The 26,531-nt window shown below is 38.3% G+C and overlaps 1 protein-coding gene across 2 annotated transcripts; it reads right to left on the bottom strand.

The window, feature by feature from the left end:
• Positions 1-514: 514 nt before the first annotated feature.
• LOC130407818 (core histone macro-H2A.1) lies at positions 515-25,824 on the bottom strand. 2 transcript variants are annotated; one of them, XM_056731096.1, is made up of 9 exons: positions 25,712-25,824; positions 24,707-24,888; positions 15,556-15,662; positions 10,715-10,903; positions 9,920-10,018; positions 6,974-7,064; positions 3,148-3,237; positions 1,761-1,935; positions 515-1,364 (listed from the first exon to the last, which is right to left on the bottom strand). In XM_056731096.1, the coding sequence occupies exons 2-9, from the start codon at positions 24,876-24,878 to the stop codon at positions 1,199-1,201; spliced, it is 1,089 nt and encodes a 362-aa protein (XP_056587074.1). In that variant the 5' UTR covers positions 24,879-24,888; positions 25,712-25,824; the 3' UTR covers positions 515-1,198. The 2 variants fall into 2 exon arrangements, with proteins under 2 accessions (XP_056587074.1, XP_056587073.1); XM_056731095.1 differs by having other exon boundaries at positions 24,707-24,891; positions 25,712-25,794.
• Between the last annotated feature and the right edge of the window lie 707 nt (positions 25,825-26,531).

Genomic DNA, 26,531 nt, shown 5'->3' with positions numbered 1-26,531 from the left:
TGTTAAAAACAGCATTTATTATGCTTTGCACCAATGAAAATTGAGAAAACCGTTATCTAAATAAAATGCAATTAGATTAAAAGATAAAAAAAACAGCACCTTAATGATATGGTTTACGTTAAAATACCATTATGAGCCATTAGCTTCTTCCATTAAAACAATTCCAATTGGAGGAAAAAAATCGTTTTTTCCACAATATAGTTTCCATCACATACAAGTAGACACCTTTATAAATCCTTTGCATTTTCTTGAGTTCTAGGCAGGGTTCTGTTGTTTTCTCAGCACGGAAATAAGGAGAGACCAATGCTAACAATCATTAAAAAGCAGTATATGAAGTTTTAACTGTTGAGCTGGGAACATTTTGTGTTCCATCACGTCATTTGTAACATTTCACAATGTGGTGAACAGAAGTAGCCTATATGTTTAATGTACAGAAAAGTAGGCCTACATTGAAAGAGACTCAACACACCAAATGTTGTCTACTAGAGAAGTTTCAGTGATATAAAATTAGACATAGAGGGCCATCTGCTGGCAGCAGAGACAAATGACAGTTTTATTTCGTTTCCCAACCAATTTTAAATACAGTCTATTTTACAATATATATATATATCATTTTTATATATAAGGCTTTACATTAGACAAACATTACAAGTATGTTCTTCATGATGTGCTACAATGTCACTTAAATCGATCATCTTTGTGACTTAGTTTACATATTCAGCACAGGGGTTTGTTTTCATATTATTTTTTGATTGTTAAGGAGCACATCACACAATCACTGCCTCCTTAATATGCTCCCCCTCTTTTTCAGCCTGAAGCCAATATATCATTATCCCTTTAAAAATCTCACCGTCTGTACTTTACTCAAATATTAATTGTATTTGATAATTTGCCATACAGTACACAAATGCCACTTTATTGACTACAGCATTAAATAAGTATTTTATTACATATTCATTGCATTTAAGTGTAATTTCAAAATGCAGCCCAGAAGACATTTCCGAATAAAAAACGAATAGAATTTCTAACATCTGGAATGCAGCTAACCTTCATTACTGCATAATACAACACCCACCATTATAAAGTGCCCCCAAACAAAACCTATGTCCTTAAAAATTAACATACTCTCCACACTGTATAATCTATACAGTTTTTTTCTTTTCAGCTTTGAATTTACCTTTGGATAATAATAATAACGTTAATTGGCATCTAGTTTTGCCATTTCTTGCACATAGATCCCTATGCTCTCACTGTCAAAAAGTACAAAATATACAGCCTTGATTGAGGATGACATTGTAGTCACAAAGTAGCTGGAGATAGCCTTCAAAATAAGCTGGGCAGCAGTCTGCTTTGGAAAACCATTTCTGTAGGGGAGAGAAATAAATCAAATGATGTCATGTCATAAATATTGTGGAAAAACTATACCTCCAAGAAATTCCACACATCTAGGTAGTAAAACTAACGATGTCGAATGTTGGAGTAAGACCTAAAAATGTTAACACTGAGCACTTTCTAGCAACTTCTGCCATAAATAAATCACGTTTTACTCTTAAAAGGACTCGTTTTGTGCTACATGGTTCTCAAAAACGTAGTTTTTATTCGTAACCCCAAATAATGACATTTAAACTGGTCTTGATGATTTTTTGAACCGCTGGATCAAATTTAATAAAGCAAAAGAAGGACAAAATAATCAAAACATTTAGAGATCAACAAAAATCTATTCAATCAATGTTTGGTCAAATACTGTGTCATTAACGTACCTGCCACTGCCAATAGATGGAAACGCCACAGATTTAAGTTTTTTCTCATCAGCAAGAGCAAGACAGTTCCTCACAGTTTTATCGAGCATATCTTCACATTTATCTGATCCCCATCCTGGACTGTTACAGTGGATGACAAACTTTGCAGGAAGTCCAAACCCTGAGGTCAGGGCAACTGAGTAAAGAGATGTTCCAAATATTCAGTGCATGTCCTTCACAATGAACAACATGTCATTGTGATCAATTGCTTAAAGGCTGCATTGAGAAGCTAGGTTTAATTCATTTATTTCCTAATTCACCATATTTTGCTTATATTAATTCTTTGCAAAAACGCACTATTGCTGACAAAGTTGCCTAAGTTGTCATTATTTAGTAGAGCACAGTTTAACCAGTCCACTGGGATTTGAAGGTTGCATGAATGAACATTTAATAATGCAAGTAAATAAGTAAATATGAAGGAAACTATTAACTAGCACTGACACTAAAGTTAAGAGAGAATCTCATTTAGTTATTTGTTGTACCTTTTGGGTTCTTAGAGAAAGGGTTTTACTTGTTTTTTATTCCCCCACATAATGTGTAATAATTGGTGCAGTGTTCAAATTGTGTTAAAGCTCTTGGGGGTCCCCTAACCAGCCCATAAAAAATTGCTATCGATCTTACTGTTATTTTTCTATTTTGCATTGTATGTTTTTTATTCACAAAAAGACTTAAGATTTAGCCTGTTCAATGTCTGTCTTGCTGAGATTTCACCTTTTGCAAAATTTCTTGAATTTATTGATAGCAGTAAGACTAATAGTTTTTTCAAAATTTATAAAAACATTTTCCTTACAATTCAGATTTTCCTATCCTTTATTTATTTTCTTGTCCTTTGATTCTTGTTCTTTATATTACTGTAATGGAGTGCTGTTCCTTTTTTGTAAATATGTATAGGTTACAACAATTCATTGGAACGAGTGAGGGAGAGGATGCGTCAAAGTCAATAGTGGCTGTCTGTACAGTGCTGCCAAACCAGCCAGTCAGAAGCATATGCACATTTTAAGCATGATTCATTTCTTGATAATGTAGATCAAGTATATTAAATAATCCATAAAAAGACTAGGAAAACAAATGTAATTCCTTTGGGCGAAAGCAGAAGGGTAGCCTACTTTTCAAATTCGTAGCTTATGTTTGCAGAAGGCAGCACAAAATAATCTCTTGGGAATGCGAAAGTTTTCTGACGGAAGAAAAATATTCTTGGGGAAACTCAAAAGTTTTTCAATGGAACGCAATGTACTCGGGGAGGGCAAAATATTATCATTATCGTATAAACTAGATCCTGCTTTTCCAATCCTCAGTCACTGTTTATCACCAAGGCTGATAAAACCAAAATGTCCTTGGAACAGCTTACCTCCTGCCACCTCGAGAGGGCCATGTTTCTTGCATAGTTCAACAACTGCATCTCCAAACTCCTTTCCACCTTTCTTCTCCAAAGCACTTCCTACAGGAAACATTGAAGATTGAAGATCTGCTCTTGATAGAAACCAAGCATTTGAAGATGGCTCTCCAAAAGTCTTATTATTTGTTTCAACAGCTGCCAAGATTATTAACTCCCCCAACTGACTCAAATACAACGTTAGTGTGCTGTCGGTTAAAGGGAACTTTAGGTAGAGCTTCTCAAAGAGGAACAATATTAAAACAATTACACATATTCACACCAACACACAACATTCACATAGTTACTTAGCTGTCTGATTGTGTAAGACGTTAAAATCTTGATGGAGGAAAAAAGAGATTGTGGGAGCTACACCGACAAACAAAATGCCCACGTGAAACAATGTTATATGGACAAAATAAAGATGTTATGTGACACAAAGGCAGCTGAGGTCTATTCATATGGATCTATGTCACAAATAGTCTTTCATTTGTCCAAATACCTACAGAACCAGAATCCAGACACAATAATGGAAATTGCTGTCGAAGGCGAAATGGCATAGTATATGGCAGACTTTAAATTGGTTAAATATTTAGAATATAGCACTGGTAACATGGAATACAATTCAAATTGTGCCATTTATGTGCCAAAGCATCATAATTATTTTGGTGCGTTTTTTTGCATTCGTGTGGTTTTTTGCATTCGTGTACGTGTTTCGTGGTTTCGTGCGACGCTCCTGGAGTTTTAATGACCAAGAGCTTACCTATTCATTTAATTTAATTTATTGTCAAACATAGATTGAAAACATCTTTGCCATGAGCCATTTAATTATAAGTCTGGTTATGATGCACAAATTATGACACACTCAAGTGAAAAAATACAGTAGCATAATATCGTTGCCATTGAACTGAAAGCGTGTATCACCGAAATGACCACTTCACACAGGACATGAAAAAGACGGCATTTTCAATAATTAAACATTGTTTTGTCCAAGTTAACAAGTTATTTTTCATGGCTACATATTTGCAAAACCCACAAACAATAGTTCACCATTAGTAAAGATATATTTAAAAATCATAAAAAAATGGAGATACAATTTATTGTGAGAGCGACAATTCAGTAAATCACTTGTAGTAATGTACTTAAGGAGAAGTGTGTTTAAGTAAATTGTAGTACATGTGCTAGTAAGATTAGTAAAATTGCAACAAAAACTTAGATCAGAAAACAGATATTTCTTTTAACCTGGTTAGATTAATATAAATATCACAGATCCTGGGAATTGGATTATAAATGAAACTGTGTTGTGTTTCTTTTGCGCACAAATCAGTAACAACTTGTTTTGGCCATTCTACAAAACTGGTGCAATATCAGAGTTGGAAACATCTTCAGAAAAATGTGTCATTTCCCCACATTTTGTATGTATACAAATATTCAAGGCACACATTTCAGTAACTGTTAATTCTAATATTGTATTTTCAGAATGTTTTGGAACATTTATAACCAAATGCCATCATAACTTCTAAGTGGATAATTCAGTTTACTTTATTTTTGACAAAACATCCCATGTTTTGGTAGTGTCTGCACATTTTCGGTAATGACAGTAATGTTTTGGTAGTGACCATAATATTTAACTTGCCACGGCTGAATCAAACTGTCAACAATTTTTGTCAACACAAATGGCAGACGCAATTCTGACAGTAAATAAATTGCAGAGAATAAATCAAATAAATAATTACAATGCATCTAGAGCTGAAAACTGTGGAAGGAAAGCATGCAGAGTCATTTGTATAAAACAGTTAAATAGCAAAATAACCGAATAAGTTTAAAACACAGAAATGTGTCAAAAGCTGTCTTTTGAGGCAGCTGGATTTGGATTACGTTGTGGAGATCACTAAAGATACCTCTCAGCTGAGTTTAAACCAACTTTTTTATTAAGATGAATGCCTCAGTGATTGATATTGCTTCATTTGTAATGCATGGAGTAAATAAATTGAGACAAGAATAATGTTGAGCCTGAAGATCATTTTTATTCAGCTGTCAATAAATAACTGCTTTAAATCCTCTATATTGTCCCGAAGTCTTTGGTTATTTATGACATTTACTTCAAGTAAAATGGCTGATGCTGATTTTCAGTGCCGTTTTTTGCTGTTCTAAGCCACCATTGGACGTTACTTACTTAAGATTACATCTGTTATTGACACCAGGCTCATGGAACGCCAGGTTCTGGAATGAATCTATCTATGACGACGTTGATAGGTTGAACACCACCTCCACAAAACACTATCAACGACTACTTTTCTAGAGTGAGCATGCGAATTACAAACATGCCTTTAAAGATACCCCTGGTTGTGGAAGAATACAGTCGCTGCATAACCTTCCTTCGGAGTCCGACATTAGTATTATTTTTAAAGACGTTCCAGCTCATGTGGGGAAAAACATGGACCGTTTGTTTGTTTCATTTCTCTGAGGATTCCTTCGTTAACAAGGCAGAGATCGACACTGGATTTGTTGAATGGCTAAAATTAAAAAGCAGTGTCATCAATATTGGATCCGATAGGAATGGTGCATCAATCTTATGCAAGTAAAACATTTTTGTACTATACATCACTATTGCTTTCTTTAGAGATCGCTTGATGTTCCCTGAGCACTGTTCACTCGAGAATAGTATAACATGGGAACTTCTAGTCATTTGTATTAATTGCAGAGGTTGTCTGTGATCTTAAGCTTGGGTGAATCGGCATCTCTGATTTAGCGGGCTCATATATAATTTTTTTCTAGGCTGTTTTGAAGTGTTTTTGTATTATTTTGGGTGCTGGGTGATATCCATAAGTTACCGGGAGTCTCCCGTTTGTTTATTATTCATGGAAACTCTCGTAAGATCGTGGTGATCTTTTGTCCAGTTCGCGATCACGGGTCTCAAATGTTGACAGGTACGGTCATATATCATTAAAAACCATACAACTATAGGCTATACAAACTATACGCAAAGCCTTGCCATCACATCTGGGAAATAAGTCAGTAAATTTGAGTAAAATCATCCCGTGCGAATGCATCACATGAAATACTAATGTGGGGAGGTCGTTTATAAATCACAGGAGATCTCCAGATAATACTGATGCTGTGCGAAAAATTTGAATGGCGCTAATGTGTAACCTAACGTTACATCTCTAACCAAATTCACAGAAGGCTCCAACTAAGCAAACTGCTATCCGATCAAAGCTGTGGGCGTTTACTTATAAAGTCTTCAATGTGGCACGGCACGCACATTAAAACCGAGCATTTGCAGAGCTGGCCTCAAATAGCCTTACTTCTTGATTTTGATGTTTTTTAATGTAAAAATCATGTGACCGTCATAACTAGACCTCATCCAACAGTATAAAACAATAAACAAGGCCAGTTCATTAGACCTTTAAATGTGATTTTCGATTGTGGGACTGGGAAGCAGTTTGCACCAATTCTGTAGAATGGTCTATTTATGAAAATCGAACAACAGAAAATGAGTGAGCTCAATGTTTTGCAAGCCACTATCCTTGACTGCAATTATGAACAATAATCTCTATTGATACTTGATCACATTAGCCTATCTATGAGTAACGACATAAAGTGTTTTTAAGAAATCATTTTTTAAGGATCCTTTTGTGACAAACATGAAGACATTTTGTGCTACCTTAGACACAGGTAGTTGATGTAGTGAAAATAATCAATTCTGTTTAATCTTTAATTGTTCAATCATTCATTGTATTGTATTGCTTGCATATATTATCTTTCAACAGAGTATATTTACTACTAAGCTTTTTTTTACCTACTTCACCACCCATGTAGAAGGTGGAGTTGGTTGGGTGAACAACAGCTTCACTTTCGATGGTGGCAATATCAGCTTGCACAACTTGCAACTACAACAACAGGCAAACAAATATTGTGAGTGACACACATACATTGTGGAGAAGGCAATGAAACCAAGAAAAGAGAAACGTGACTAATAGAAAGATAGGTAAAAAAGGATATATCTGCGATAGATGAAGGTGAGCAGAACATATACAAATGAAAACAGAATGCACTGCCCAAAATCACGTAGTGGAGCTCTGGAGAAACAAGTCACCACCGAAAATGACTGTACAAAACTTCAGAATCATCCCATTTAATGACATAAGAGTGAATTGTCATAAAATTCATGTTTTATAGACGGTTTCCACGGATGCCCACAGTTACCTTGAAGTTCATTTTTTGTGTTTTTATATATTAATTTATATTCATAGTAATGTATATTCATATTTTTCCGTTAATGATTGTATTAAATAAATAATTGGTTTATTTTTAGTTTATGCTATTTTAAAAAAAAAATGTTGAATGGGTCGTGTATCTTTGTGGCATTTAAATTTATCTTTTTCTACTGGTCACCCAAAATATGCTGGCTAGACATACTTTTAGACTGGCTAGCTATGTCATTTACCGCAATGGAGGTGCTGTTTCGTTATCAACACAGTGAGATGCCGCAGATTTGCAGTTTTCTAATAAAGAGCTATATTAGGAGCTGAAAAAGGGTATTTCACTGCTGTTCAGTTGATTCTTGTCTCAATTTCTTGAAAATGTTCCTAAAAGTAATGAGGGGGTACATCATTGTGATGTTTTAAGGTGTGCAGTTGGCTCATTGAATCAGCGTTATACTGTACAGTACACAGCAGGAAAACGCAAATGTGAATGAGCTTTTCTCATTATTGTAAGACTGGGTTATTCTGTTGTTGGCTATTGTGGGCTAAAATAGCTCACATTTGATTTTAAATAAATTTTCTGTTTGGTTGAATAAATGTTATATTTTATGTAACTTAAAGGGGCATGCATAACCTAAACACGCATTCTGACTTATTTCCAATGTTAAAAAGACTAGCTTCTCCTCCTTAACTCTTTCACCGCCATTGACAAGTTATCTCATCATATAAAAAAACGGTTCCCTGCCAAAGACGAGTTATTACGGCAATCAGTGTTTGTACAGTACAAAAAAGTACAGAATCCCAGAACCTAGAACGCGTATTTCTTATCAGTTTTTAATGATTGCTCTGAGTGTAATCTGGACGGAATCTTTGACAAAAAACGTTAATTATCTCAGCTGTTTAATCAAAGTGATGCATTTTTGAAGAAACCAACCCACATCTAAGGAGTGATAAAAAAGGGAACAAATGAAGATAGAAGAATACGGTTTCTTTTGTTTAAAAGTTGAGACTCTGTTCTTACATTGGACATATGACCTTGTATTTATATGCTCAATACACTCCCCCAGCGTTCGTAAACGTTTCAGAAAGTTTTTTAGAACATGATAATCCGTTTCGTATCAACATTTCTTGGTCCCTTATTGGACAATTGTCCTGGAAAACCACACGGCACACCCACAAAGGAGAGAGGGCGAAGAAGCATGCGCACACGTCACTTTCACTTGTGTGCAGGGGAGAGACAGCACGACGATCGCAAATTTCAGCTGTGTTTGTTTGTTCACTGCATTTGGGTGATCAATGTTTTATAAACGGTGGATATAACGCTGGATTTGGAGATTGTTCGAAACTGATAGATGGAGCCGTCCCAGCTCTAAAAGATGAGGGACATAAACCTCAAACGGAAAGTGAAACTGATGTCTGTGCTTTGTTGGCAATGGGTGCGCACGTGTCATGGTTCCACTATCATGTCATGTTTTATTCCCGTCTCGAGTGGAGCCATGGCATTGCCTGATGATTTTATGTGGGAAAGACATAGTTCTTTCTCGTGTTTCGTCATTGTTCCCTACATCTCGTTCCTCGTCAGCCTCTCCTTAGTGCTAATCCCCAGCACCTGTTTCTCGTTAACGATCCTTTGTCTGTTTCCCCTATAAAGAGTCCTCGTGTTTCATTGTCCTGTGCTCGTGCATTGTACTTGTGTACCTGTTCCTGTTCAGTCTGTGTATGCTGGTGTCTCTTGTCGGTCTCTTACCGGTCTCTTACCTGTTCTCCAAAGTTCCTGTTATCCATGCTGCGTTAGTAAGTCTAGTTTAGTTAGTGTGTTTATATCAAGTGTTTGTTTTTGTAGTTATAGTCAGTCAGTGTTCTTGTATTCGCTAATTTACCCTGTCCTGTTTTCCCCATTGTGGGTTTTTGTTTTGCCTGTTTTGTAGTGTTCAGTGTTTAATAAATCTGTTAACCCCTTAATTCCCCGCCTCTGCCTGCAATTGGGTTCTACCTCCCTCAAATCATGACAGCACATGCTTTATTATCACCTCAACCATCTCCCCCCCTGCCGCACGTGTTGTATGTTTTCGGAAATAGTCTCACAGCTGTATCTGTCTTTTATAAAAGAGATCATACAAAAGACTCTACTGATATTTGAAGCATACGATACTCTGCTGCTAGTTCTCAAGATTAACATGAGATATGCAGAAATTGTCTGAGTTATGGCCATTTTAATAATTGTCCTTTTTCATATAATTTTAAAGAATGTATATGATGTATGTAAAGTGTTTGGTTAATCCACTTAAAGGTACGGTGTGGTGCGCGTGTGTAAAAGATCAGGATGGCACCACCTCATCCTCATTTTGAAGTTTACATGAAAACTGATGTGTGGCTACAATGTAGGCCTGACAGAGAAGAAACAATCCGCCTTAATTGTTTTCATCACAGGTATAATGTCTAGGTGATGGTCTCCGATAGAGACTGAAGCAGAAGACAAACATCAAAAACTGAAAAAAGTTATCACAATAGCTGCAAGATTTTAATAAAAATATCTGTACCTTCTGTCCGAGAAACAGAGTCTTGGAGGAGAGCACAGTAAAGCTATAAGCCACTGAGGTGCTGTCTGCACTTGCTGATTTACTCGTCTCAACCCGTTTCTGTCACACAAAAAAACCCGTAAAGCATTTAACATGTAAATTCACAGCATACAAGTACTCTGTACTGCTCATTTTAAAGGAATAAATATGTTTTCACAAATATCAATTTAAATGCATAATTTATTTGTGCTGAACTCTTTAGAGAAACACTGGATATCATTATGCTGCTAAGAGGAATTAAGTGAATAAAACGTTCACAAAATTTTGCAACAAGCCACCCTATTATGGCAATGATCGGTGCTCCTTGCACTGCTAATTGTTTCGGAATTGGAGTGTGTACACTGTGGTCATAATTTTTGTGTGTGTTTATTTGGAAACGTCATACTTAGCATTGCATTCTTTTTTGTTAGTTGTATAAAATAAAGCAATTGACCTACGAGGCAGTAGGTAACAGTGCATTTTATAACAGCTTAGTGGCGTTGTTAGGGACGTCGCGAAGTGGAATCACTAGCTGTTATAAAATGCACTTGTAACGCACTGCTTTGAGAGGGTTTTCCATATGCGTAGCAAAGCCATTAAACACAGATGTGACAACATCGGCACAGTGATACTTAGGCTATGTAACGCAGTTAGCAGTTACAAATCAGGTATTTTAGAATGGCTTAGAACAGGGCTCAAACAATCAGAGTCAAGGACCAGAACTGACTGTTTCATAATTCGTTTTTTGTGGGTGAACAGATCAAAGGAAGTCACTACCTTAACCCTTGTTGACTTTTTAGAACCAAGTCTCTTGACATCTGTGTTTTTGGTGGCTTTAGACTTCTTTGCTGGTGCAGGGGTGATGATGGCTTCAAACTTCGCTTTTGAGCCCCTCTTTTTGGAGAGCAGTTCCGGCTGAATATTGGGCAATACTCCACCAGCAGCAATAGTAACACCTCTCAGTAGCTGCAGAGATAAAGGTAAACTATGGTCAAACTTTCAATAGTGCATCCAATAACAAAAACAAGCACATCTCACACCTTTTCACCTCAAAACAACAGATAATTTGAGAGTGTATCATTTATATTGTGTCATAATGATGTCATGTTCATTCACCCCGGTCCACGCCTAAGTTTGTAATAGACAGACTGGTCCACACAAAAATGCGTGTCAGTGTCATGCGTGAAAATTACACTCTCAGTTGTTTGCACTTGTAAAATTAAAACTGAAACATTTAAAAAATTCAATTCATTTTTATTTATATAGCGCTTTTCACAATTTTAATTTTTGTAAAGCAGCATTACATACATCATAATATGAAATTTAATAAAAATAATACTAGGGGAAAAATTTAAGAGAATATACAGGATTCAGATACATGGTATTATTGAAAGGAGTGTACACTGATGGCAGTGGATTGTCAGAAACTGTAAATTATTCAATCGATGTATATTTATAGGTACATCATTATTTTAAATATTGTTATCAGGACTGGGAGCCTAAAATTATAATATACCAGAAAAATTTGCAATAATCCAAAAACGAGCAGAAAGAATATTTGAAGAATTTGGTTCCAAAATGAGATAACCCTGTTTTTTAAACTTATTTTATTGTGCATTCCAATTAATACAAATCAAACTACAATATGTTCGCTACAGCTAACTAACACAATAAAAACATGATAACACAATAAAAAACATGCTTTTGGATTTTTATCTCATTTTGGAACCAAACTCTTCATTTCTTAAAATACATTAATGTCCATATGTGTTGTTAAACGCTTTAGCTACTTTCATCACTTTTGTGAGCTCTTCCTAACCAATTGCAGTGAATAACTGAAGCTGTTCTCGTGGGGTTTTGTTACTAAGTGTATTAGTAAATGCTTCATTGTGCGGCCTCACAGCTGAAATATTTTCTCTAATAATCTAAATTTTATTACAGAAGGAGTTCATAAAATCATTGCTACAGTGCGACAGTTTCTAGGGTTTTAGAGAAGACGGTGTTTTAAAGTTTCCGTTAAAACATCAAGGTCTTCTAGGTTGTTTGCAACGTGACATATTTGAGACAAATCTAAGAGATTAGTGATAAAGCTATTTTTCGTTGTTTAAATAAGCATTCTACCCAGTTGATAGTGTGGACTACATCGAGAGGTTTTTGCTATTAATCGTACAGGCAATGAGGCAGCGTTCTGAAATATCATCGCTCTGGGACAGGATTTCTAGAAATAACCATGGGGGGTAGATAATATAGTGATCCAGTATGAGCCAGGTTTCTGTTAAAAAGACTGCATCCAGATTATGATCACTAATAATATTGCTAAAGTTTGGTTCCTTTTGCGGAAGGTATCTGATGTTTAACAACCCAAATTTTAGCTTTTAATTCTCCTCCGTTGTAGATATGTCATTATGTAATGTAATTAAATACTTATTATTTGTACTTCTATATAAAATAGTAGATATTTTAGAGCACTTAACCCTACCCTAAACCACCCTAACACGCAACAAGCAAATATAATTCACACAACACAAAAAATTAAAAACTTTACGAAGAGGTTGCATGGCATTCCGAATTTTCTAAAGCAGTACAATATCGTTGTGTGAGCACAGCAGGTTTTAATCACCCACGACCATGCTCCAGGAATTCACACAGTGGCGTTTCATTCAAACGTATACAGGGGCGCTCACTAAATCCTTGGTGTTTCGAGTTTTGGCAAGTTTACCAATCATTTTAAAACCAAATTTAAAGACACACCAAGGATTTAGTCAAAACCAACAAGCCACGCCCATGGATCTGACACGAAACACCAAGGATTTAATGAAAACCATACACAGGATAGCCATTGCCATTTCACAACATAAGCAAAACATTATGCCGTAAAGAGTCACAAGAAACATAATAGCCAATGGCTTTTCACAATCGAAGCTGACGTCCCAGTCGCAGTTTTTAAAATTGTATGCAACCGGATCAGAGTTTTACGGCAAACAGAAAAGGGGGATCGCTGCTCCTTGTCCGCCTCGGAACACTTGAAAAAAAAAAACTTTTTAATAAATAGCATTTGTTGCTTGTGGTCAGGAAGACGTGAGAGGAGCCGTGAGGCGGGGCCGGTGGCGTGATTGATAGTTGGAATCAGCTGTGCGCACACCGGTCCCGCATATCTCACGGAGGAGATTGGGAGCATAAGAGGACGAGCGACTGGACTGCTGACGAGAGAGGACTAGGCCTGGATTTTAGTTGTGTTTTTTTTTTTTTTTCGCCAGCTGTCTGTTTACTTTGTTGTCATGTTATAAAAAAAAATAATTTTTGCCAGATCCCGTCTCCTTCCTTCATTTGAATTAAACCTTATAACATTGGTGTCCGAAACCCGGGAGAGAAAGTGAGAGACATGCTGCCGGAGAGGCCTCGCGGTGCCGGAGAGTTCGGGCAGCGCGGACGAAGGGCGTCCGCCAGTGGCTGCCCGAAGCGGTGGTTCTGGAGAAGAGGAGGAGCCATCATGGACCGCCAAGCTTCGGTGGGACGGCGATCTTTGCTGCCGCACTCCTGGGTCGAGATGGGGTGGCTATTGTCCAAGCGGGAGCGGGGGAGTCACCACCGTCCGCCAGAGGCCGGAGCCTGCGTCCGTCTGCTTAAGGGGGAGGAGCAGGGGGCGGAAGTGCCGAGGGCGGACACCGCCTGCCAGAGGCTGGAGCCTGCGTCCGTCCGCCCAAGGGGGAGGAGCAGGGGATGGGGAAATCGCCGCTGACTTCCCGCCAAAGCAGGAGCCACAGCCGGCCGCCAGGGGGCAGACTGTCGAGCCATCCACCAAAGCGCCCAGGGCCACCGCAAGGCACCGCGAAGGGGAGTACCCGGGCTGGTTGAGGACCGAGCGGCACCGTTCTCTCGTCTCGTTGGTATATACCCCCAGTCGCTGCAGACGTTGAGACTCGGTGGTACCCCCCGGCCTGTAAGGGACGATGGGGGTATGTGGTCAGGAAGACGTGACGGGAGCCGTGAGGCGGGGCCGGCCATTTTAATTGAACCTTATTACATAGCTGTATCTGCCTGTTATGCGTTGTGTTTTATGGTTTAAAATATACAAACTGTTAGGTTTAGGGGTCGTAAATGTACCCTGCTGCAAACGTTACTCAACCTTCATACAGGCGTGTCATTTTCAAGCCTAGAGGAGGCATGACACTGACAGGCTTTCTCGAGTGGACCAGCGTGTCTTTCTTTGCCGATAGCTGAAATGCAGTTTTCAAGCCCTTTTTGACAATAATATTAAAAAAATGACTGACATGGATACAAATTGTGTTTTTAATTATGAACACTTTTCTGTTTGCTAGGATGGGTATTTTGGATGGAGAATCCTCTCAATTACCTTTAACAAACTGCGCATTTGGGAGAAAATGCTCAAAAAATGATTGTAAATACTCTTTTATTACACATTCTCTTTGACCTGTTGGTAATATAGTGTATATGTTTGTGTATGCATTTGATTTTGTCCTTTACCTGCGCTTTTTCATATTACTTTTAAGGGCGGTTTCCCAGACAGGGATTAGTTTAAACAAGGACTAGGCTTTAGGTGTCTTTCACACTTGCAGTTTAGTTTGGAATGGAGCACAGTTTGTAAGAACAAATTACTAATGTGCAAGCAGTGATGCGACCCCGGGTGCACACAGAGGTACCGAACCGGAGACTACCTGAAGAGGTGGTTTGAGTTATGCTGCACTCGAACTGTGGCGCAGTTTGCATAAATATGAAGCAAAACAGACTTGGGTGAGCATTTGTTCAGTAAGGAAAAAAAATCTGTGCATGCGTTTCAGCCGAATTGTATGTATGTGCTTAAATAAATCACATGTAAGAGATGATAGCTTTGGTAATTTACCTTGGATTCGAGCGAGAGTGAGCCTGCATTGTATTTGCGCGTTGCGAGTGCAATCATAGGGATAAAAGAATGGTAATACGCTGTATCCTGAATATGTCTGTTTGCAAGCAGCATAATGCATGCGACGTAAATACAGTAAACCAAAGTTTCGTTTACTTTGCTGTGCATAATAAAAGCAAAAGAATAAAAAGCACAATACATTGACCCATGTGCGATTTCTACCATCCGCCTTGCTCTTTGAGATTAAAGCAAAGGGATTCGATAGAATCAAGCCGAGTGTGAAACCAAACCAACACTGCGGGGCGCCAGGAACAATCGCACTCAGGTTCGGACCGCAGTAAACGTGCCCAGTCTGAAAACGCCTTTGGTTAAATTAGGACTTTTAATTAGTTTTTAAAAACAGACAAAATAATAGTACTGATATTTTTTAGGCATGTAAGTTGTTTGACACTTCTAACATTTAAGTTAGTATGCGAATAGGCTTAAGCCCTGTCCAGGAAACTGCCTCATAAGGTTTACCTTATTTTTTGTGTGTTTAACTGATGCTGTTTTTCTTGTTGTTGTTTTTTTTGTACAGCTTTGATGCAAGGCAAACTGTAAAAGTTTGCCTTTCATCTAAACTTAAAACTTAAAATGGAATTGAACAAAGGTGCCGTGGTTATTTAAATAACTATATGAAATAATATTATGGACAACTTGTTTTACTGACAAGTTAAACAACTTATGATTTATATCTGCAAAAATTCTCAAGTCTTACTTGATGAAGTTCCTCGTCATTGGCGATGGCTAGCAAAATGTGTCTAGGTGTTACACGCCCCTTCTTGTTGTCTCTAGCCGCATTTCCTGCCAGCTCCAGAATTTCAGCTGAAAGAATTTTGCATACATTTCTCATTACAATTTTTTTTGGTTTAATAGTCAAGGCCAAACAAAGTAGGTTCATTTTTTGAACCAACTGTACTGCATTAAACTGTACTGCCTATAATAGCAAATAGTTATCTCAGCAATGTCCTAAACTAGAGCTAGTAAATTTAATATTCATTTAATTTCTGAAAGTACATAACACAAATGTTTTTCTAAGATATAATGCAATTTTACAGACATGACAAAGGTTTTCCTGATATCTTACTGGCTTGGGATGTGCAGTAGTTTGTTAATCTAGTCTTCTCTACATCTAACTACACACCTTCTTTCTGCTTCCATTTACCCACTTTCCACCTACAAATTCTGATGTTCATCTACAGGGGCTATTAATGATCAAGGCAAAATAAGGTGATCGATATTATTTAGAAATTTACTTTAGTTTCGTCATGTTTTCATAGCCTACCCCCCAGTACTGTCAACACTGTAAACATTTAAAAGAGCAATGTAAATCTTGTAAGACTCATTTTGTTAAACCACTTAATGCTTGAGTAGAAAGTGTTTACTTAAAGGAATAGTTCACCCAAAAATAAATATTCTGTAATCATTTACTCACCCTCTTGTCATTTTAAACCTTTATGACTTTCTTTCTCACAAAATAAGATATTTTGAAAATTTTGTAAACTGGACACCATTCTGCATTTGATTTGTGTCCATACAATAGAAGTGAATGGGGGCCAGTGCTGTTCGGTTACAAACTTTCTTCAAAACCTGTATAAATAATTTGTTCCAAACCTGTACACATTTATCTGTTCTGTTAAACACTTTTTTTTTAATTGCAACTGATATTTCTGAAGGACTATTGACTACTAGTAGATAAAAATAAAATGGATCGCTCTACCATCGCTTTTTATTCATTTACCTTTTGTTCTTCAGAGCCTTCGCTCATGACTACGAACAAAAAGAACTCAACAAATTCTTCTTCTACATTGCCGGATCTACGATGTAGAGCAGCGGATCGTCCCTACATGCAGCGACCTTCCCAAGGGCGTCTCGGCGGTTCCGGAGGTGTTAGAGATTTTTTCTAAAAAGGTCAATTTCAGGACTGAGCGTTCTCCAGCGCGGCATGTCCCACTGTTCTCTTGGGTGCGCTACCCTCATCGAGGAGGGGGATGGACACGATCGCTGCGTTAGGTGTCTGGGCGTCCAGCACGCTGAAGCAGCGTTCGTTGCCACATCTTGTCCGCTCTGCGGCCCCGAAGTCCGCCTGTATTAGCAGCATTAGTGATGTGGGGACCTCTGCGAACGTAAACCCGCCAGCCAAGTGCTCATAGGCCGATCGCACCCCGATTCGCTCTTCTGAACATTCCCCAACCGGCGGTGGCATACCGTCCAGATCCTCAGGCAGGCACGCACTCAGAAACGATGCGTGACATAGATGAGATGTCGCTTGCAGCATCGGAGGGAGACTGGCATCAGAATCTGACAAATCCGAGCTCCCCCCAGGGGGGTCAAACTCAGGAGGAAGCAGAAGTGATCTCAGCCATGCTAATCCGGGGGGGTTAGCATTTCAGTGCCTGGCGCCCACTCACTCACAAAGAGAGTTTTCTGTTTCCCCTGGGTGTTCCTTCTATGCGATCGCACACTCCACTGGACTGTGCCCGGCAAAACCGACCTCACGCCCTGGCGAGGCGTAGGGTCGTACACACACGACAGCTGCTACCATTCTTAAACCGATAGTGGGTGCAGCTGTCCCACCGGGCAGGCAATAAGGCGGAGTAAACCTTCCCTCCGAGGAACCCCCCGACATGGTTAGTCCACTAGCCATCAAACCACCCTCCGTGGGAATGGTGAAGCAGACCGTCCCCTTGGTCCCCCTGTCACAGTCCCTGGGAGCTCGAGAGCTGCCCACTCTGTCTCCGTGGCTAATGGTCCGTCTTGGTTACTCTATCCAGTTCGCCAGAGACTCTACCAAATTTCGGGGCATCATTTCTCCCACTGTCAGAGGCAGGGACGCCTACATACTTCGGGTAGAGGTTACCACCCTTCTGGCAAAACAGGCATTGAGTTCATCCCTCAAAACCAAGATTTTCAGTGGGTTACAACCCGCACTTCATTGTTCCCAAGAAAGACGGCGGGTTGCGCCCCATATGTCTGCGTACCCTGAACAAAACACCTTCACAAGCTGCCGTTCAGGATGCTCACGCAAAGGGCGCGTCCTGACATCTACAGTTGAAATAAAAAGCATGTGAACCCTTTGGGCTTACTTGGATTTCTTCATAAATTGGTCATAAAATGTCTTCTGATCTTCATCTAAGTCACAACAATAGAGAAACACACTCTGCTTAAACTAATACCGCACAAACATTATACGTTTTCATGTTTTTATTGAACACAACATGTAAACATTCATAGTGCAGGGTGGAAAAAGTATGTGAAACCCTAGGCTAATGACTTCTCCAAGAGCTAATTGGAGCCAGGAGTCAGCCAACCTGCAGTCCAATCAATGTGATGAGATTGGATGTGTTGATTAAAGCTGGCCTGTCCAATAAAAAACACACACCAGTCTTGAGTTTGCTGTTCTGAAGAAGCGTTGTCTGATGTGAACCATGCCTCGCAAAAAAGAGCTCTCAGAAGACCTACGATCAAGAATTGTTGACTTACATAAAGCTGGAAAGGGCTTCAAAAGTATATCTAAAAGCCTTGATGTCCATGTGTCCACGGTAAGACAGATTGTCTACAAATGGAGAAAGTTCAGCACTGTTGCTACACTCCCTAGGCGTGGTCGTCCTGTAAAGATGACTGCAAGAGCACAGCGCAGAATGCTCAATGAGGTGAAGAAGAATCCTAGAGTGTCAGCTAAACACTTACAGAAATCTCTGGCACATGCTAACATTTTTGTTGACAAATCTACAATAAGGAAAACATTAAACAAGAATGGACTTCATGGGAGGACACCACGGAGGAAGCCACTGCTGTCCAAAAAAAACATTGCAGCACGTTTGAAGTTTGCAAAAGAGCACCTGGATGTTCCACAGCACTACTGGCAAAACATTCTGTTGACAGATGAAACCAAAATTGAGTCGTTTGGAAAGAACACACAACACTATGTGTGGAGAACAAAAGGCACAGCACACCAACATCAAAACCTCATCCCAACTGTGAAATTTGGTGGAGGGGGCATCATGGTTTGGGGCTGCTTTGATGCCTCAGGCCCTGGACGGATTACTGTCATCGATGGAAAAATGAATTCCAAAGTTTATCAAGACATTTTGCAGGAAAACTTAAAACCATCTGTCCGCCAACTGAAGCTTAACAGAGGATGGACGATGCAACAGGACAACGACCCAAAGCATAGAAGTAAATCAACAACAGAATGGCTTCAACAGAAGAAAATCGACTTCTGGAGTGGCCCAGTCAGAGTCCTGACCTCAACCCGATTGAGATGCTGTGGCATGACCTCAAGAGAGCGATTTGTGACAATGTCATCATTAAACCAGCATTTATTCAGTTTTTTATTTTTTACTCTTCATTATTAGAAACGTATTTTAGACATAGTTATATGTTAATTCAAATAGTATCACTATTCATTCGCAGTGCTATCCAACTCAATCTTATGTTTAAATGCATACAGCCTTAGTGAGATTCTTATGTAACGGTTCCTGTTATTTGATTGGTTATGGTAACAATCCTATCCGTACAGATGCCTTTATTAGGAAGTACTTCCGTTTTTTAAGATGGCGTCTGCTCTGCGGCAAACAGTATCTCGTGGAGGTTTCTCTGGTGACTCTTGCAATGTTTTACTGTTTTTTCCGCATGCAAAGAAAATTATGTCAGTGAGTATGGTGATCAAGAGACTGTTCATTTCCGGGATTATCGAGAATTTATCCTTTTGCACGGAATACCCGACAGATCGTTTTTATACTCTGTAAGGATACCGTTTCGCAAAGGTGTATTCGGACGGAAGGAGGTCTGAGAACTAACGCTGATTAATTAATTGCTTACGGAATTGCCGAGTCATGGAATGGGATTTAACTGCATGAAAAGGAGTTTTGAGTAAATGACAAGGGCTGTGGATACCGTGGCGGATGCGGGATCGTATTATATGTCTGTTTTGTTTTGCTGCGAGGTCTTTTGTGCGAGAGCTTTCTCTTGATGCAAGGAACTGAATGTTTTGGATTACTTCCTACTAAACTACTCTTTTTCCTCGGCGGGATTACCCACCCTTGAATTGAACTTTTCATTGGCTGGATTTGATTCTTATGAACTACTATGTGTTCCCTGGCGGGATTTTTCTTGTTAAAGGGAGACATTCTAATGATTGATTGTTTCCTTTTTGTTTATGAATTTACTAAATTTATAATTTTTTGATCTAATGATGATTTCTTTCATTTTCTATGAATTTATGTTTATGCTTTGATGATCTACTTATGAACTTTCTATGAATGTATTATGTTTATGATTTTTTTTGATCTAATGATGATAACTCAACTTTTCTATGAATTTATTATGTTTATGATTTGATGATTTTGGATTTTGAATATACCTAGTAGTAAAAATGAATAAGATGATTTACTGCGTTCCGTCATTGTGGCTTTATCGCTAGGTGAACGAGTTTTTTTGCACTTTATCTCAATTTTATCACACTTTATCACACCAGACATCCCAAGAATATTGCTGAACTGAAACACTTTTGTAAAGAGGAATGGTCCAAAATTTCTCCTGACCGTTGTGCAGGTCTGATCTGCAACTATAGGAAATGTTTGGTTGAGGTTATTGCTGCCAAAGGAGGGTCAACCAGTAATTAAACCCAAAGGTTCACATACTTTTTCCACCCTGCACTATGAATGTTTACATGTTGTGTTCAATAAAAACATGAAAACGTATAATGTTTGTGCGGTATTAGTTTAAGCAGACTGTGTTTCTCTATTGTTGTGACTTAGATGAAGATCAGAAGACATTTTATGACCAATTTATGAAGAAATCCAAGTAAGCCCAAAGGGTTCACATACTTTTTCTTTCAACTATACCAGGTGTCAGGATTGGTTTGTGGCAATCGACCTGAAGATGTCCTCCCTTTCGGTATTGCCTCTTGGCAATATCAATTGCCAAGAGTTGTGGGCTGTGCTACTTGCACTGAGCAGGCTGCGGCCTCTCCTGCGGGACAAGAATGTGCTGGTCCGAGGACAGCACTACAGCCGAAGCGTACATCAGATCGTCAGGGTGGCGTTCCCTCACAGCAGCTAACACAACTTGCTTGACGCCTCCTCCGGTGTAAGTCCCGCCTCTCTTGGTGTGTTAGATTTATCGGTTAGCTCGTGCTGAGGAGGCGGGAACGGTAATGGTTATTTACGTCTTCCTTTTCCAGCGACTTTGAATGAGTGTTTATGCTTTTGAGGTTTTTAAATAACCTTGATAGGTGTTTGTAGATGTTCTGTTTATGTTTTGTTGATATGTCGAGTGTTTTCTGAATTATATTTTGTTTTTAGACTAATGCTAATTGCAAATTGGGATATTGTTCAGAAATAGCTAAATTCGGTTATTTATGTGGCATGCAATGTATAAAGTAACTGTGATGAAGAAGGCAGGGAATTGACGAGGAGGAGGGACAAATTGTCCTTGCTAAGCAGTGTATTTATGGGCTTATTGATTTTGATATTTTGAACATTACTTTTTTTGTTTAGCTGAATACTTTTGTGGATACTTACCTATTATGTTTGATTGTACCTGTTGAAGAACTATGAACGAAAAGTGTATATTATTTTAATGTTTAAAAACAGAAAATTGTTACATTATTTATACCACCAGAGAAAAAGCTGTGTGTGGGCGTTTTTTTATATCTCCCCTTTTCAAGGTGCAAGTAAGCAAACTTTAGCGGTCACAGTCACAGTCCTGTCAGACCCATGTCACTATTAAGCTTTCCACTGTCTTTCCCCCCTGGAATTATTAAAGTATTTCTGATTCATTAGCAAGTCTATTGTTGTGTATTTTCACAACAGAGTTTTGACATATTTTCTGTGTGTTCCGAATGTGTTTTTATACTTTACTAGTATCACACATTTAAATGGGAAGCTTTTTATATCTTGTATGTTATACCTTTTGTACCGTTCTGTCATTACATTCAACGTTTTCATTGTTAACAAACAAAACACATCCATCCCCCGCACTTTTGAAAAGCTTGCTACGCCCCTGGTTCTCGACACAACGTCTCGTTCCCTCCATCAGGGAACTGAGGTTACATACGTAACCAAGATGTTTTCCTTGGTGGTTCCCTTCATCTCAGTGAAATTGGATTTACATTTTTGTTTTTCATTTGTAAAAAAAAATCCAATAAAGCCAGCATAAATCTTTACATTTCCATACAGAAATGAAGGCTGGGTATGTAGAAAAGACATGCTCACTCACTCCCACACACAAACACACACATCTGGTTTATTATCTCCTTGGAGACGCACGCACGCACGCACACACACCACACACACACTTACACTTAAATTTGAAAGAATATTAAATCTTTATGTCTTTTCTTTAATTTTTATAAATTCACAAAAATTATCACAAAAGTTGAGATAGGAGCAGTTGACCACATCCAGTAAAATGAATGGCTCTCTATGGCCCTCTGCTGGTCAAAACAATTTCTTTCTTACTGTAATCCTTTCAGGTTTATGTCTAACAAGCAGAGGGCAGAATTCTACACATAAGACATAGATCAATATCCAGAAACAACTTCAAATAAATTTGGATAATCATTTAAGTGATTTTTTTATAAATATGTCATATGTCACGTTCAAGCTAATGGTACAAGTTACAAAAGTACTTTTTATTTCCTTAAACACAAAATTATTGTATAGATGAGAAGTAAACCAAAAATATATATAGTTTTTGTATTTTGTATGAATATAAATGTTTATATTTTTAACAATTACTTCATCAACTGTTTTGGTCATATTGACCCAGTAGTGTAAGCAGGAAACGGGGAACATAAGTATTTCACACATCAGCATTTTTATCCGTAAGGGGATTTCTAAGGATTGACACAAAATTTCCACCAGATGCCATCAAGCCAAATATTGAATTCATACAAAGAAATCAACACACTTTATTTAATACTTTGTAGAAAAGCCTTGTTGGTGATTACAGCTTCTAGACGCCTCTCGTATGGAGAGACCAGTCGTCTGCATTGCTCAGGAGTGATTCTGGCCCATTCTTCCACACAAATGGTCTTTAAATCTTGAAAGTTCCTTGGGACTCTTTTATGAACTTTCATTTTCAGTTCTCTTCATGGATTTTCTGTGGGATTTAGGTCAGGTGTTTGACTGGGCATTCAAGCAGCTTGATTTTCTTTCTCTGAAACCACTTCATTGTGTCCTTGACATTGTGTTTGGGATCATTGTCTTGCTGAAATGTCCACCCACTTTTCATTTTCAGCTTTCTGGTAGATGGCAGCAGATTTTTATCCAGAATGTCCCAGTACATTTCCTCATTCATCCTGCCTTCAATAATATGAAGTCTGCCAGTACCCCTTGCTGAAAAGCAGCCCCAAACCATGATGCTTCCACCCCAAACTTAATTGTTGGTATGGTGTTCTTGGGGTGGTGAGCAGTGCCATTTCTTCTCCAAACATGGTGTGTAGAATGACTGCCAAAAAGTTCAATTTTGCTTTCATCTGACCATACTATAGTCTCCCAATAATCCACAGGCTTCTCCAAATGCTCTTTCGCAAACTTTAACCGAGCCTCAACATGCTTTTTGTTCAGCAATGGAGCCTGCCGTGGTGAGCATCATAGATGCCATGGCGGTTCAGTGCACTGCTTATAGTTTTCTTTAAAACAACAGTACCTGCTGATGCAAGGTCTTCCTAAAGTTCTGCCCGAGTGGTTCTTGGCTCTTGGAGAACTCTCCTGATTATTCTTTGGACGCCTCGGACAGGGATCTTACGTGGAGCACCTGATCGTGGCTGGTTTATGGTTAACTGATGCTCTTTCCATTTCCGGATAATGGCCCCCACAGTGCTCAAAGGAACATTCAGCATTCTGGAAATGCGCCTATAACCATTCCCATCAAAATGCTTTTCAACAATAAGATAAGAAGATCTACAGAGAGTTCTTTGCTTTAACACATCATGAAGTCTTTCCTGTGTGCCTTTATACTACATCAATTAGGACTAAAGCAGCCGATATCAATAAGTACTTATAGGGGGCAGGGTTTCTCTCTCAATACTGACAGATTTTAGGTGATCTCCTGGCTTTCTATGCCATTTTGCACCTTGTTACCTTAATGTGTTCAATACATATTCCATGTGTCATTTCACTTTATTTATAATTACTGAACTTGTATACTTAAATGTTCTGATTTCTTTGTATGAATTCAGTGTTTGGCTTGATGGCTACATCTGGTGGAAATTTTGTGTCAATAGCCCACTTAGAAATACCCTTACTTATAAAAAAGCTGATGTGTCAAATACTTATTTCCCCCGCTGTATATGGGTTGAAGCATTACAGAACATCATGTTTAAAGGTTTTTAAAGCCTAAATATAATTTGTCCAAGAATTAGGAAAATGTTTCCAAAACTTGTGTGGTTCTTGTTAACTTGTTAATACTTTTTCAGGTCTGTGTAAACTGACTGTAGGCCTTTGATCACTCTTAGATGAGAAACAATTATGCTTTGCATTTTGGGTTGTCCAAGCGCTTGCACTTTCTCAAATCCATATATAAATTTATTAAGTGTGTTAATGTAACTCTTACGTTAATTTTTATATTGATTACATTAACAGCCCTACTACATATAAACTCAAAAAAGAATGTTTTTTTGTAAAAATACAAATAAAGGGGTTTAAACAATGTTTCTCATGATTGTTGATTGACAAATATAATCTACATGCACATGTGGAACGATCATTGGATGAAATTCTCTGAAAACAGAGAAATTCACAGCAATGACAGTCTGTAATGTTAGATGCCAATTCCACAAGACAGCGTTACAGGAAGGACAGCTGATTAACAGCTCGTATGCAGAAGTATCTGCAAAAGGTGGGAATAAGAAGTCTTACCAGTCAGGTATTCTAAAACTGCAGCCATGTAAACCGGAGCCCCGACACCAACACGATATTTGGGAAGTCCTTTTTTAATGTAACGCAGCATTCTACCTACAGGGAAGATAACTCCAGCCTTAGAAGACCGGGATGTCTTGGCAATCTTTTTCTTTCCCCCACGGCTAGACATGTTGACTCTCCTGCTTTGAGGAATCGAAGACAAAAATTAAAAAAAAACATTTTTAAACCAACTCCAAAGGATCACACATTGTGATCTGATACGGAGACTCCTGTTTAATAAATCAAACTAAAGGTTTAGTTAAATTATTTAGATATACAGGTCCAAAGTTTTTTATACACATCAATTATAGCCAATTGAACATGACTGACATGAATAGTATTGATATATGTTTGTATACTTGTTATATTGCAAGAAAGTAAATGTCAAAGATGTTTTGGTGATATGAAAGTTCAATTTACAGGACATAGCCGAGAAAACAATAAACCGTACTCTACATTATACAGCTATTTTACATTATTTCTTCAAAAGAAGGGCATTCATGACAGGATTCTTGTAAACATGCAAGTAGAGTAAAACGGATTACACCAATCAATCGACAATCATATTGTAATTGTTTCGTTTTACATTAATATATATTAATGTGTATACGTTAAGAGCAAATGATCAAAGCGAGTTCACAAATCGCATGACAGCGCAACGTCCCAGCGCATTTAACACGTCATCCGAGTTTCTGAATTAATAACATTTCTATTATAGCGTGTTAAGTTATGCACTAATAAATAACACTGTTTCGCGTCCGTCTCATTTATTGACACATACACGTAGAAAGCGATGATTTGCGTGTGAGTCTATTTATTCATAAAAACAGCAAGAACTTCCTGGTGAGCTGAAAGTAGAGTCACGGCTCGTTTACATTACTACATCAAACAATGGTCGAAAATTGTAAGAGAAACACTCCAGAATTTCAAAATCAAACGCACTGATGTCGTCTGATATCTTACAGTAGAATGTGGGACGCTCTGAGTTTAGTCCACTTCTGCTTCAACCGCAACCAACGTCCCCAACACCCACAATCCACAGCGCGGTACGGCAGAGACCGGCGTCTGTCGCTAGAAGCCGCTGTAGAGTAATCATCTGTGCGAGTACGCGCCTGACTGACGCTAGTTCCCCATCCGAGTGAGCGCGCCGGGATCTAATGAGGCTGTCAAAATATCAGGAAAAAAATGGTTAAGTCTAGTATTATAAATATTTTAACAACACGATTATAGTGGCAAAAGAGATTCTCATCGCGATATTAACAATACCAAATAATAATTAATATTATTTAAGAATTAATCACAGTTATTGTATCACGTTTATTGCCAATGCTCTAGTAATGAATTAACGATAAATGCTGCAAATGTCACTCTCGCAGTAACCTACTTTGATGTCACGCTAACCGCCTGAACAGTGTTGGCAAAACTTGTTCAGATTGCCAATAGTTTTGTAAGTTTTTTCTGATGCAGAAATTTCACGTCTTAGCCTTAAAGGAATTGCTCACTCAAAAAAGAATGTAATTTTACCAATAAAATAAAATAAATAACATTTAAATTGATTCATAAATCTTCCTCGACTAAAGTCTTTCTCTGGAATAAAATCAGACATTGAAGGGAACTGCAGTTTTTGCCTGACGAAGAAGACTTCACTTGTTTTGCCAATGCACCTATGCACCAATGCACCCAACTCCAAAAAATTGGGTCAGACGTTTTAGTGTTTACTTTAAGTGACTTTTCTTTTTGTTTTAAAGATGCTTTCTTTGGATTGTTTGACTATTCAAAAGAA

This window comes from Triplophysa dalaica, chromosome 19 (assembly GCF_015846415.1).
Source record: "Triplophysa dalaica isolate WHDGS20190420 chromosome 19, ASM1584641v1, whole genome shotgun sequence".
Classification (NCBI taxonomy): domain Eukaryota; kingdom Metazoa; phylum Chordata; class Actinopteri; order Cypriniformes; family Nemacheilidae; genus Triplophysa; species Triplophysa dalaica.
The sequence above is the reverse complement of the archived record's forward strand: the minus strand, read 5'-3'. Positions and strand labels throughout refer to the sequence as shown.